The 12,575-nt window shown below is 47.3% G+C and overlaps 1 protein-coding gene, 1 non-coding gene and 1 pseudogene across 2 annotated transcripts in view; all 3 read right to left on the bottom strand.

Moving 5' to 3' along the window:
• Positions 1–250: 250 nt before the first annotated feature.
• LOC139234223 (U2 spliceosomal RNA) lies at positions 251–448 on the bottom strand. Its single transcript, XR_011588297.1, has one exon. It is a non-coding gene; the product is annotated as a U2 spliceosomal RNA (small nuclear RNA).
• A 129-nt stretch (positions 449–577) lies between these two features.
• LOC139234199 (U2 spliceosomal RNA) lies at positions 578–812 on the bottom strand (annotated as a pseudogene).
• Positions 813–3,036: 2,224 nt separating this feature from the next.
• Positions 3,037–12,575, bottom strand: part of LOC139233654 (pejvakin-like) — a 37,386-nt gene continuing 27,847 nt past the window's right edge. Inside the window, exons 3-4 of the mRNA XM_070864063.1 lie at positions 6,991–7,180; positions 3,037–3,298 (exon numbers count right to left, since the gene is read on the bottom strand). Of these exons, the coding sequence (XP_070720164.1) occupies positions 3,121–3,298; positions 6,991–7,180 (368 nt within the window). The 3' untranslated portion in view covers positions 3,037–3,120. The remainder of the gene's footprint in view (positions 3,299–6,990; positions 7,181–12,575) is intronic.

Genomic DNA, 12,575 nt, shown 5'->3' with positions numbered 1-12,575 from the left:
AATTCGAATTAGAAACTGACCATAAGACACTTATATCCCTGTTTTCCGAGAGTAAAGGGATAAATAGCAACGCATTGGCCCGCATCCAGAGATGGGTGCTCACGTTTTTTTAAAAATTTATTTATTTATTTATTTATTGCCAATCTTTCCAATTCTTTGTCAGATCATCTTGTCAGATTACAAACGCCAGAGGTCACCTTGCACACATCAAGGATCACTCTGCGCCAATGCTCTTAGCCAAAAGGCCTAGAGCCACTGCACTGTTCCTGGAAGTACTGCAATACCAGGTTCATGCCATGGAGGTGGGTGTGTGCCCCTCACCCACCTCCTATTTCCAAAAAGCATAGGAGAACCACCTTCCTGATCCAGGGAGAACCACTTTCTGGTCATGGTTACTCCCCTGTCAGATCAGTTATGCATGATCTTAGCCAAAAGGCTGAGAAGATGGGCGCTCACGTTTTTTTTTTGAAATTCGTAGCCAATCGTTCCAATTCTTTGTCAAATCACAAACGCCAGAGGTCACCTTGGGCCCATTCAAGGATCACTCTGCGCCAATGCTCTTAGCCAAAAGGCCTAGAGCCACTGCACCGTTCCTGGAAGTACTGCAATACCAGGTTCGTGCCATGGAGGTGGATGGGTCAGGTCCCCCACACACCTCCGTGGAGGTGGATGGGTCAACCCTCCCCACCCACCTCCTGTTTCCAAAAATGCAAGCATATACCTTCCTGACCAGGGAGGAACCACCATGAGGTCATGGTGGCTGGTCAGAAACGGTACTACACTTGATCTTAGCCAAAAGGCCGAGAAGCGACCCACCTCCTCTGTACAGTTTTTTTTTTTTTTTTATTTCAAAATATACTTTATTCATAAAAAGAATCTGTACAGTACATTCGATGGCATTTCATTACATTTCGCTGCGGTCAGCAATCCCATACAATACATTGTCCACATACAACTATGCCATCCGCCACAGGCCAGGCACAGAAATCTGTGCTGATGCTCTCAGTAGGTTGCCATTGCCCACCACGTGGGTGGAAATGGCGCAGCCCGCAGATCTAGCCATGGTTATGGAAGCATTTGAGAGTGAGCAATCACCCGTCACTGCCTGGCAGATCAAAACCTGGACAAGCCAGGACCCCTATTATCTCTAGTCAAAAGCTGTGTGCTTCATGGGAGCTGGTCCAGTGTCCCACTGGAAATGAAGGAAGAGATAAAGCCGTTCCAGCAGCGCAAAGATGAAATGTCTATACAGGCAGACTGCCTTCTGTGGGGCAATTGAGTAGTTGTCCCCAAGAAGGGCAGAGACACCTTCATCAATGACCTCCGCAGTACCCACCCAGGCATCGTAATGATGAAAGTGATAGCCAGATCCTACGTGTGGTGGCCCGGTATCGATGCGGACTTAGAGTCCTGCGTTCACAGATGTAATAAATGCTCGCAGTTAATCACTGTACCCAGGGAGGCGCCGCTAAGTTTATAGTCTTGGCCCTCCAAACCGTGGTCTAGGGTGCACGTTGACTATGCAGGCCCGTTCTTGGGTAAAATGTTCCTTGTGGTTGTTGACGCGTATTCCAAGTGGATTGAATGTGAGATAATGTCGGCTAGCATGTCCGCTGCCACCACTGAAAGCCTGTGGGCCATGTTTGCCACACATGGCTTACCCGATGTCCTGGTGAGCGGCAATGGGCCATATTTTACCAGTGCTGAGTTCAAAGAATTCATGACCTGCAACGGGATCAAACATGTCACATCTGCCCCATTTAAACCAACATCCAATGGTCAGGCAGAGAGAGCAGTGCAAACCATCAAGCAAGGCTTGAAGAGGGTAACTGAAGGCTTATTGCAGACTCGCCTATCCCGAGTCCTGCTTAGCTACTGCACGAGACCCCACTCACTCACTGGGATCCCACCTGCTGAACTGCTCATGAAAAGAGCGCTTAAGACAAGACTTTCGTTAGTTCATCCTGATCTACATGAACAGGTAGAGAGCAGGCGGCTTCAACAAAGTGCATACCATGATAGCGCAAATATGTCACGCGAGATTGAAATCAATGATCCTGTATTTGTATCAAATTATGGACAAGGTCCCAAGCAGCTTCCCGGCACTGTCATGGCCAAAGAGGGGGGCAGGGTGTTTCGGGTCAAACTTTCAAATGAACTCATTCACCGGAAACACTTGGACCAAATCAAACTCAGATTCACGGACTATCCTGAGCAACCCACCTTGGACCCCACCTTTTATGATCCCCCAACATACCAACCAGTGGCAACCGGAGCCACGGTTGACCATGTAGCAGGACCCATCATCCACAGCAGCACTGCAGGGCCCAACACACCAGGCAGCCCAGCAAGGCCAGCTGCACAGCGGCCCAACGAGGGCCCAACAAATGAATCAACAACACCAGCTTTCACACCGAGATGATCAACCAGGGCAAGAAGGGCCCCAGATCGACTCACATTTTAACTAGTTACACTATTGACTTTGGGGGGGGAGGGGGGAGTGTTGTTATATATGTGGACTTGTAATTACTCTGTACAGCCACCCCCTGGAGTCCCAAGAGATCTCATAATCCCTTGGGAACACAGGTTTTTAAGGAGGCTTAACAGGTTGGAGAGGCACTCTGGAGTCCTGCAATAAAAGACTATGGTCACACTTTACTTTGAGGTCAGTGTTCAGTCTGACTCTTTCTCCATACACAACAGCTGCATTGGTGGTTCTAAGGTTCTGTTCATTTGTGGCCTCTCACCCCTACTGCTGTTTACAGCCCTGCCTTTTGCTGTACTTTAAACTGTTCATCTCAGTACCTTTCCTTACTTCCGAAAATATCAGCAGGACGAGCAGTGATACATTGACCTTCACTGTTGTCCTTATTCTCTTTTGATTTTTAGAACTCTTCTCAAATTATTTTTAATTGTCTATTAATGGCAACGTGTCTTGATGCCTCTCTTGAGTAGCAATACCCACTGAGAATTTCCCTGTTACTGAGATCCACTTGTTTGGCCTGGAAGATAGCAGGTAACTTTCTCACTTCATCTCAATGTTTAAGGATAATGAATTCAAAAAATGTAACCATAAGCCATCGACACATGAATGAATATTGCAAACCTCTCAGTTATAGCTCAGTGATAGGGTACAGTTATACTCCCCTTTAGTGTTTTGAATCGTGCTCTTATTCCTGAAGTTGCCTGGGAAGTATATTTTAGAGAACATGGTTTATCTGCCTCTACCACTCCTGATATGATATAAACAGTATCATTACACAGTTGTTTCACAAGGCTGTGTCTTCTGTCTATCTTCCTGAAAAGACAAAAAGAAAAAAATGAGGACTTAGTCAGTTTCATAAAGGATGATGGTGAGCTGCCATTTTAACTTAGACAACTGTCCATGTAGACCACCCATCGAGTTACTGTGAATCACTTCAGTGATATTAATGGTATCATTCTCTGTGTAATCCTGAGCCTAGTGTACTTTAAACCTAATGGGCCCAAGTTTCGGGCCGTGCCTAGAACGGCGCAGCCCCGACCTGGACACCCATTTTTCGCGCCACTAAGTGTGCCAAAAAAACCTTCCAGATTCTTCGGCTCCCTGCAGGTCCTCTGGCCCTCGGCGCAGCGCAGCACGAGCAGTTGGGGGCGGAGCTAGGTCCCTGCGCTGAAAACAGTGCCGGGACCTCTGCACATGCGCGCTACAGTGGGCGCACAAGTGCAGTAGCTCCAGGCGCCCAAAACTGTGTGGGCGGGGCCCGAAGCACGTAGCCCCTAGCCCTGGCCGAATGGCCTCACTGGGGCTGCGTGGATAAGGCTCCTCCCACGCCGAGCTCCTGCTTCCTCCCGACCCGACTCGACTCCCGCTCCCCCCCACCATCCCCCCTGACCCCGACCTGACTCCCGCTTCCCCTCCCGCCCCCGGAACGGACTGGACCCGACCCGCGCTCCCCCCCCCGACCCAAACCGACCTCCCTCCCACCACCCCTGACATGAACTGACCTCCCTCCTCCACACCCTCCCCCCCGACCGGCCCCAACCCGATCCGACCCGCGCTCCCCCCGACCCGACCTGCGATCCCAACCCCGCACCCCACCCGACCCAACGCCACCTACCTGTAAATCTGGTGCTGGGGACGGGCCTTGCCCGAAGTCTTGGGCCCGGCCACCAGGCCCGGCCCGTTCAGCCTCCCACCCACCCCCCCCCAAGTTCAGCCTCCCCCCCCTCACCATGTTCAGCCTCCCCCCCTCTTCTCCTTCTTCCCCCCCTTCTCCTTCTTCCCCCCTCCTTCTCCTTCCATCCCCCCCTTCTCCTTCCATCCCCCCCTTCTCCTTTCCCCTCCTTCTCCTCCTCCCCCTTCTCCTCCTCCCCCCTTTCCCCTTCTCCTCCTCCCCCCTTCCCCTTCTCCCTCTCCCCCCTTCCCCTTCTCCCCCTCCCCCCTTCCCTTCTCCCCCCTTCCCCTTCTCCCCCCTTCCCCTTCTTCCCCCTTCCCCTTCTCCCCCCTCCCCCCATCCCTTCCCCTTCTCCCCCATCCCTCCCCCTCTGCCTCCCTCCCCTCCCCCTGCCCCCACCCCCTCTCTCCCTCTACCCCCTCCTCCCCCTCCCCTCACTGTCAGAAACACAGACACTGACAGACAGAGAGTGAGAGACACAGACAGACAGACAGACAGAGAGAGATAGAGACACTGACAGAGACACACGGTGGTGGTGAGGGGGAGCATTCCAGCACGCTGTTGAAGGGCTCCCGGTGCTGCAGTCGGTAAGTAGAAAATGTTTTATTTATTGATTTTTTTAAAAATTATTTCTTATTCATTTTTTTTGATTGGTTTATTGATGTTTTTATCATTTATTATTGATGATGGCTCTTTATTTGTAAAACTGAAGTGTTTAATGTTTGTAAACTTCCTTTTAAACTCCCCCCCCCCCCACCATTCCCTACGCCTGATTTGTAACCTACGCCTGATTTTCTAAAGTGTAGACAAGGTTTTTTCGAGCGTTCAAAAATCTTCACTTACTCCATTCTAAGTTAATTTGGAGTAAGTTTTCACTGCTGAAACTTTGAAAACAGGCGTAAGTGGCCGGACAGGCCCCCTTTTGAAAACAAAATTCTGTTCCAAAGTGAAACTGTTCTAACTGACTAGAACTGGAGCAAACTAAATGCCGAGAATTAGAATTTCTAAGATACTCCGTTCTACACCAGTTGCTCCAAATAATCAGGAGCAACTGAGGCCGAAACTTGGGCTCAATGTAACTACAGTTTCAGTAGACATTGGGGCAGAAATTCTGGCCTCCCGGGTCTGTACGGAGTGTGTACGGACGCGGGAAGGCAGTGTAAAAGCCAGTTTTCAGCGCACAATGCGCATGTGCTGAAAACCGGCTTTTCTGATCTGTCAAGCTGGAGCATCTCGGGAGCGAGGACATTTGCAAGGGCAAGATTGCGGGATTTACCCATATCTTGCCCAGCAAATGTCCTCAAACTCTTGCGCTTGACAAACGCAGGCGCATAGCCTACTTTTACAGGCATAAGTGTTTTAAAATAGACAAAAACATTTTAAAATAAAACTATAAAAACACATTTTATTGTTAAAAATCCTCCCCACTATGATAAGTTTATTTTAAATGATAATTTAAAAAACTTTTTTAAAAATTGGAAAAATATTTTTTAATATAATACATAAATAACTAATTTAAATTATTAAAAATATGTGGTGTATTTTTCTATTTTTTTATTATTGGTTTTGTGTATTTTGAGGGCTGTTTCTCATTCATAATAATGGGAATTCCAACTTACGGAGTTCCCATTATTATGAATGAGAACATACTTTAGCTGATTGGCTGCCCAGAGACATGTGACTACAGCTCCAGGCCTGCTCACGTCCTGACGCGCTGTGACGCGCAGTCAGTGGAGGCCTGAGGACCGAGAACTCGCGTGGGTGCAGCAGGATAAGGTAAGTGCGCATTTCTTTTAAATTTTTTTACTCGATCGCCCGCGGGAAGCAGCTGACCAGGATTTCTGGGCCAACATGCACATATATGGAATATTCACGACAATGTTGAGTACATTAACTCACATGGTGGTACTGTAGCAGAGTGGTTATGTTACTGGACTAGTAATCCAGAGGGCTGGACTAATAAATCCAGAGACGTGAGTTCACATTCCACCACTGCAGCTGGGGATTTAATTTCAAATAAAAAGATGACGATATGAAACTACCGGATTGTCGTAGAAACCCAATTGGTTCGCTAATGCCCTGTAGGGAAGGAAACCTGACAGCTTACCCGGTCTAACCTATATGTGCCCTGCCGGGGTTTTCGGAGGGTTTTGCGGTGGCGCGGAGCAGCACCGCCCGGAAGAGCTGCGCCGGTGTGCAACGCCCCTGGTTGCGACACTGCCGTGCTTTTTGTCGCCCACCCGACCCGTCCGCCCCGCGGCGCGCCCCGCAGTGAACGCCTGTAAATACGGGTGGTCCAATCTATACCGACTGCAGAGAACTATGTAATGCAGTCCTAAAGTAAGTGTGTTTGTTTTTTATTTTAATTTTTTTGTGATTTATGCTGTGTGGTGTGACTTATGTATTGGGAATGTTTTTGTGGGGTTTTTCAGGTTTTTATTTTTCTCCCGAGGCATCTCTTGTAGCGCTCCCGGTCCGACTCTTTAGCTCGGGATGTTCCCATGCTAACGCCCGAAGAGAGGTGTACAACGCCTCCCGCAGCACAGCGCCCCACACTCAGGGCCCAGATGCCCAATTCTGATCCCATGAGCAAACTTTACCGGCCCGCCATTACCGCTCCGAAATCAGCAAAGCTGTTGATGATGATGATAATCGATGATAATCTTGCAGATGGATGATAAATTTGACACTATCTGAGTCTGCTATTAGACATCCCTCTCTGATACCCCGCAGAGCTTAGAGCTACAATACTCTGGCTAACTCCATATCACAGTGCAAAATACTCCTCTTCTGCATATGACAGTTACCTTACTTTGGGTTGAGACATAAATACCTGGTTTTGGAAGCCTCCAACAGCCTCATTGCAGAGATTGTTCGCTTTTTCATGTCCACAGATACAGAACTTGATGCATTTTTCAATGTCTCTACTTCTGCTTCAACAACACCGACACTGGCATCGACAGTTGCATTGCCTGAGACGCTGAAAGACTTGATGTAGCAGCTAATGTCTGAGCTTTCCCATCCTAGAAAAATAAAATAATTTAACCATAAATGTTATTTATCTCTCTCTTGCTATTATACATATATGAATGTTGGGCAAATACATGATTGGGCTTATCAGGGAATGCCTCCATGGTCCACTGGCCTACCAACGCGAGGGGACGAAATTCAGTAGCGTCCCATTTGGGGCGATAAATTTTAACTTGTAGAAAATTTAGCACCTGCCGAAATGGCTTGCAAAATTGAGGGAAATTGGCCGGTTTCATCCCAGACATGAAGTGGGGGGGTGGGAAGTGAGGCGCTCATGGCCTCAGCTGGGCGCTGCAGGGGCGCTATTGACAGAGTTACCCAATTTCAGCGGACTTGCATTCAGCAATCTGCCTTCAAACCTTGCGTCCAGCTCAATCTAGCTCTTAAAGGGCCGGTAATTTCAAACTGCTGCTGCTCATTTTCCGCGTTGAGTAAAACTTCACAGCAGCTCAGCAACTGAGACACCTTTTGTGCAATGGCTATTGTGAATCACACTTCAAAGGAGAGGGCCATGGTTTAGTCAGCATGGATTTATGAAAGGGAAATCATGCTTGACAAATCTTCTAGAATTATTTGAGGATGTAACTAATAGAGTGGACAAGGGAGAACCAGTGGAGGGTATAGAGGATGTGGAATTCTTGAAATGCATTCAAGAGAACTTTTTTAGTCAGTATGTAGCGAGCCCAACACGAGAGGGGGCGGTCTTGGATTTAGTTTTGGGGAATGAAGCTGGGCAGGTTGAAAGGGTAATAGTGTGGGAGCACTTGGGTGCCAGTGACCATAATTCAGTCAGCTTCAAGTTGGTTATGGATAAGGACAAGAATAGGCCTGGAATAATAGTTCTGAATTGGGGAAAAGCTAATTTTGCTAAGTTAAGGAGTGATTTGGCCATAGTGGACTGGAAACAGCTACTTGTGGGTAAATCAGTGTCGGAACAGCGGGAGGCATTCAAGGAGGAGATCCGGATGGCCCAGGCCAAACATGTGCCCTTAAAGAAAAAAGCTGGGAAAAATAATTCTAGAGACCCCTGGATGTCCGTTCCTATGGACTGGAGGGTAGCTAATGTAACACCACTTTTTAAAAAAGGAGCGAGAGAAAAAAACGGGTAATTATAGATCGGTTAGCCTGACATCAGTAGTGGGGAAAATGTTGGAATCAATCATTAAGGATGAAATAGCAGCGCATTTGGAAAGCAGTGACAGGATCGGTCCAAGTCAGCATGGATTTATGAAAGGGAAATCATGCTTGATGAATCTTCTGGAATTTTTTGAGGATGTAACTAGCAGAGTGGACAAGGGAGAACCAGTGGATGTGGTGTATTTGGACTTTCAAAAGGCTTTTGACAAGGTCCCGCACAAGAGATTGGTGTGCAAAATCAAAGCGCATGGTATTGGGGGTAACGTACTGTCGTGGATAGAGAACTGGTTGTCAGACAGGAAGCAGAGAGTCGGGATAAACGGGTCCTTTTCAGAATGGCAGGCAGTGACTAGTGGAGTGCCGCAGGGCTCAGTGCTGGGACCCCAGCTATTTATAATATACATCAATGATTTAGATGAAGGAATTAAGTGTAATATCTCCAAGTTTGCAGATGACACTAAACTGGTGGTGGTGTGAACTGTGAGGGGGACGCTAAGAAGCTGCAGGGTGACTTGGACAGGTTAGGTGAGTGGGCAAATGCATGCTAGATGCAGTATAATGTGGATTAATTCCAGGAATGGCTGGACTGTCATATGAGGAGAGATTGGATCAACTGGGCCTTTATTCACTAGAGTTAAGAAAGATGAGAGGGGGTCTCATAGAAACGTATAAGATTCTGACGGGACTGGACAGGTTAGATGCGGGAAAAATGTTCCCGATGTTGGTGAAGTCCAGAACCAGGGGACATAGTCTTAGGATAAGGGTTGGCCATTTAGGACTGAGATGAGGAGAAACTTCTTCACTCAGAGAGTTGTTAACCTATGGAATTCCCTGCCGCAGAGAGTTGTTGATGCCAGTTCATTGGACATATTCAAGAGGGAGTTAGATATGGCCCTTACGGCTAAGGGGATCAAGGAGTATGTAGAGAAAGCAGGAAAGGGGTACTGAGGGAATGATCAGCCATGATCTTATTGAATAGTGGTGCAGACTCGAAGGGCCGAATGGCCTACTCCTGCACCTATTTTTTATGTTTCCATGTTTCTAAGTTTACAGGAGAGGATTAAGGAAAAAAGGGACGCGTTTATCACGTATCAATTGCTGAATACTTTAGAATCTTTAGAGGAATATAGAAAGATAAGAGGTAAAATTAAAAAGGATATTAGGAATGCTAAGAGGGAGCACGGGAAATTCTTGGCCAGTAAAATTAAGGAAAACCCTAAGGTGTTCTATGAATATATTAAGAGTAAGAGGGTAACTTAGGAAAGGGTAGGCCCTATTAGAGACCATGAGGGTAATCTTTGTGAGGAAGCGGAAGATGTTGTTAGGGTTCTTAACGAATACTTTGCATCTGTCTTCACAAAGGAAAGAGGTAATGCAGGTACTGCTATAGAGGAAGAGTGTGATATTCTGGATGAAATAAATATAGTGAGAGAGGAAGTATTAAGGGGTTTAGCAGCTTTGAAAGTAGATAAGTCCCCAGGCCCGGATGAAGTGCATCCCAGGTTGTTGAGCGAAGTAAAAGAGGAAATAGCAGAGGCCTTGACCATCATTTTCCAGTCCTCTTTGGATGTGGACATGATGCCGGAGGACTGGAGAACTGTTAATGTAGTACGCTTGTTTAAGAAGGGAAAAAGGAATAGGCCGAGTAATTACAGGCCTGTCAGCATAACGTCAGTGGTGGAAAAATTATTGGAAAAAAATCCTGAAAAACAGGATAAATCTGCATTTGGATAAGCAAGGATTAATTAGGGATTTGTTAAGGGACGATCGTGTTTGACTAACCTGATTGAATTTTTTGAGGAGGTAGCCAAGAGGGTCGATGAGGGTAGTGCATACGATGTATTATATATGGACTTTATCAAGGCTTTTGATAAGGTCCCGCATGGTAGACTGGTCATAAAGGTTAAAGTCCATGGGATCCAGGGCAAAGTGGCAAGTTGGATCCAAAATTGGCTTGGAAGTAGAAAGCAAAGGGTAATGATTGATGGATGTTTTTGTGACTGGAAGGACCCAGGCCTCAGTACTGGGTCCCTTGCTTTTTGTGGTATATATCAACGATTTAGATTTGAATACAGGGAGTATGATTAAGAAGTTTGCAGACTTCACTAAAATTGGCTGTGTGGCTGATAATGAAGAGGAAAGTCATGGGCTGCAGGAGGATATCAATCTACTGGTCAGGTGGGCAGAGCAGTGGCAAATGGAATTTATTTCAGAGAAGTGTGAGGTAATGCACTTTAGGAGGGCTAATAAGGAAAGGGTATACACATTAAGCGGTAGGCCACTGAATAGTGTAGATGAACAAAGGGACCTTGGAGTGCTTTTCCACAGATCCTTGAAAGTAGCAGACCAAGTGGATAAGGTGGTAAAGAAGGCATACGGAATGCTTGCCTTTATTGGCCAAGGCATAGAATATAAGAGCAGGGAGGTTATGCTTAAATTGTATAATACTTTGGTTAGGCCACAGCTGGAGTACTGCGTGCAGTTCTGGTCGCCGTATTATAGGAAGCACATGATTGCACGAGAGAGGGTGCAGAGGAGATTTACTAGGATTCTGCCTGGAATGGAGAACCTTAGTTATGAGGACAGATTGGATAGGCTGGGTTTGTTCTCATTGGAACAGAGGAGGTTGAGAGGAGACCTCATCGAGGTGTACAAAATATTGAGGGGCCTGGACATAGTGGATAGTAATGGTCTATTTCCATTGGTGGAGAGGGCTATTACGACGGGGCATAGTTTTAAGGTGGTTGGTGGAAGGTTTAGAGGGGATTTGAGGGGAGGCTTTTTTACGCAGAGGTTTGTGGGGATCCAGAACTCGCTACCTGGAAGAGTGGTGGATGCAGAACCCCTCAACACTTTTAAGGGATGGTTGGATGGGCACTTAAGGTGCTGTAACCTGCAGGGTTACGGACCTAGAGCTGGCAATTGGGATGAGACTGGATGACCTTTTGTTGGTCGGCGCAGATATAATGGTAAGTACTGCAGAGAATAGAATGCAGCCAGGGTGACCTAGACTAGTTTTGATCGCCTGGAAGGGTCGGAGAGGAATTTTGCCAGGTTTATTCTCCCTAAATTGGCCTGGGTTTTTGTCTGGTTTTTGCCTCTCCCAGGAGATCACATGGCTCCGGTTGGGATGAAGTGTAGATGTTTTTAGTATAAGGGGTGTTACAGTGGTGTGGGGCGGACTGGTTGGGCTGGGTGCTCTTTTCCTTTCCGTCACTGTTCACGGGTTTGTATGTAACCTTTAGGGCTGCTCTGCAGCTCTTTGTCGGCCGGCGCAGACACGATGGGCCGAAATGGCTTCCTTCTATCCTGTAAATTTCTGTGTTTCTGGGTTAAGAGGCTGCAGCGTGACTTGGACAGGTTAGGTGAGTGGGCAAATGCATGGCAGATGCAGTATATTGTAGATAAATGTGAGGTTATCCATTTTGGTGGCAAAAACAGGAAGGCAGGATATTATGTGAATGGTGACAGATTAGGAAAAGGGGAGGTGCAATGAGACCTCGGTGGCATGGTACATCAGTCATTGCAAGTTGGCATACAGGTACAGCAGGCGGTGATGAAGGCAAACGGCATGTTGGCCTTCATAGCGAGAGCATTTGAGTATAGCAGCAGGGAGGTCTTACTGCAGTTTTACAGGGCCTTGGTGAGGCCACACCTTGAATATTGTGTACAGTTGGTCTCCTAATCTGAGGAAGGACATTCTTGCTATTGAGGGAGTGCAGCGAAGGTTCACCAGACTGATTCCTGGGATGGCACGACTGACATATGAAGAAAACTGGATCGACTAGGCTTATATTTACTGGAATTTAGAAGAATGAGAGGGGATCTCATAAAAACATAAAATTCTGATGTATTGGACAGGTAAGACGCAGGAAGAATGTTCCCAATGTTGGGGAAGTCCAGAACCAGGCGACACAGTCTAAGGATAAGGGTAAGCCATTTAGGACCGAGATGAGGAGAAACTTCTTCACTCAGAGAATTGTGAACCAATGGAATTCTCTACCACAGAAAGTTGGTCTGCTCAATGATGTTCCTGCTGGCGGCATGGTTCTCAGTGTACAAGAGCTAGACAGGAGTGTTGGGGTTGCGGAGGAGAGTCGTGAGCAGGTGGAGAGTGGATAGCCCTTGTCTCCGAGCAGACAGCCGCGAACTTGGTCTGTTGGCTGGAAGATCTCTGGCACACCAGTCTGCCGCAGGATAGCGGGCATTAACGGTGAAGATTCTGCATGTGCGGTCGCAAACCACCTGCAC

This window comes from Pristiophorus japonicus, chromosome 21 (assembly GCF_044704955.1).
Source record: "Pristiophorus japonicus isolate sPriJap1 chromosome 21, sPriJap1.hap1, whole genome shotgun sequence".
In the NCBI taxonomy this organism is placed as follows: domain Eukaryota; kingdom Metazoa; phylum Chordata; class Chondrichthyes; family Pristiophoridae; genus Pristiophorus; species Pristiophorus japonicus.
This window is presented reverse-complemented; position numbering and strand designations above follow the sequence as displayed.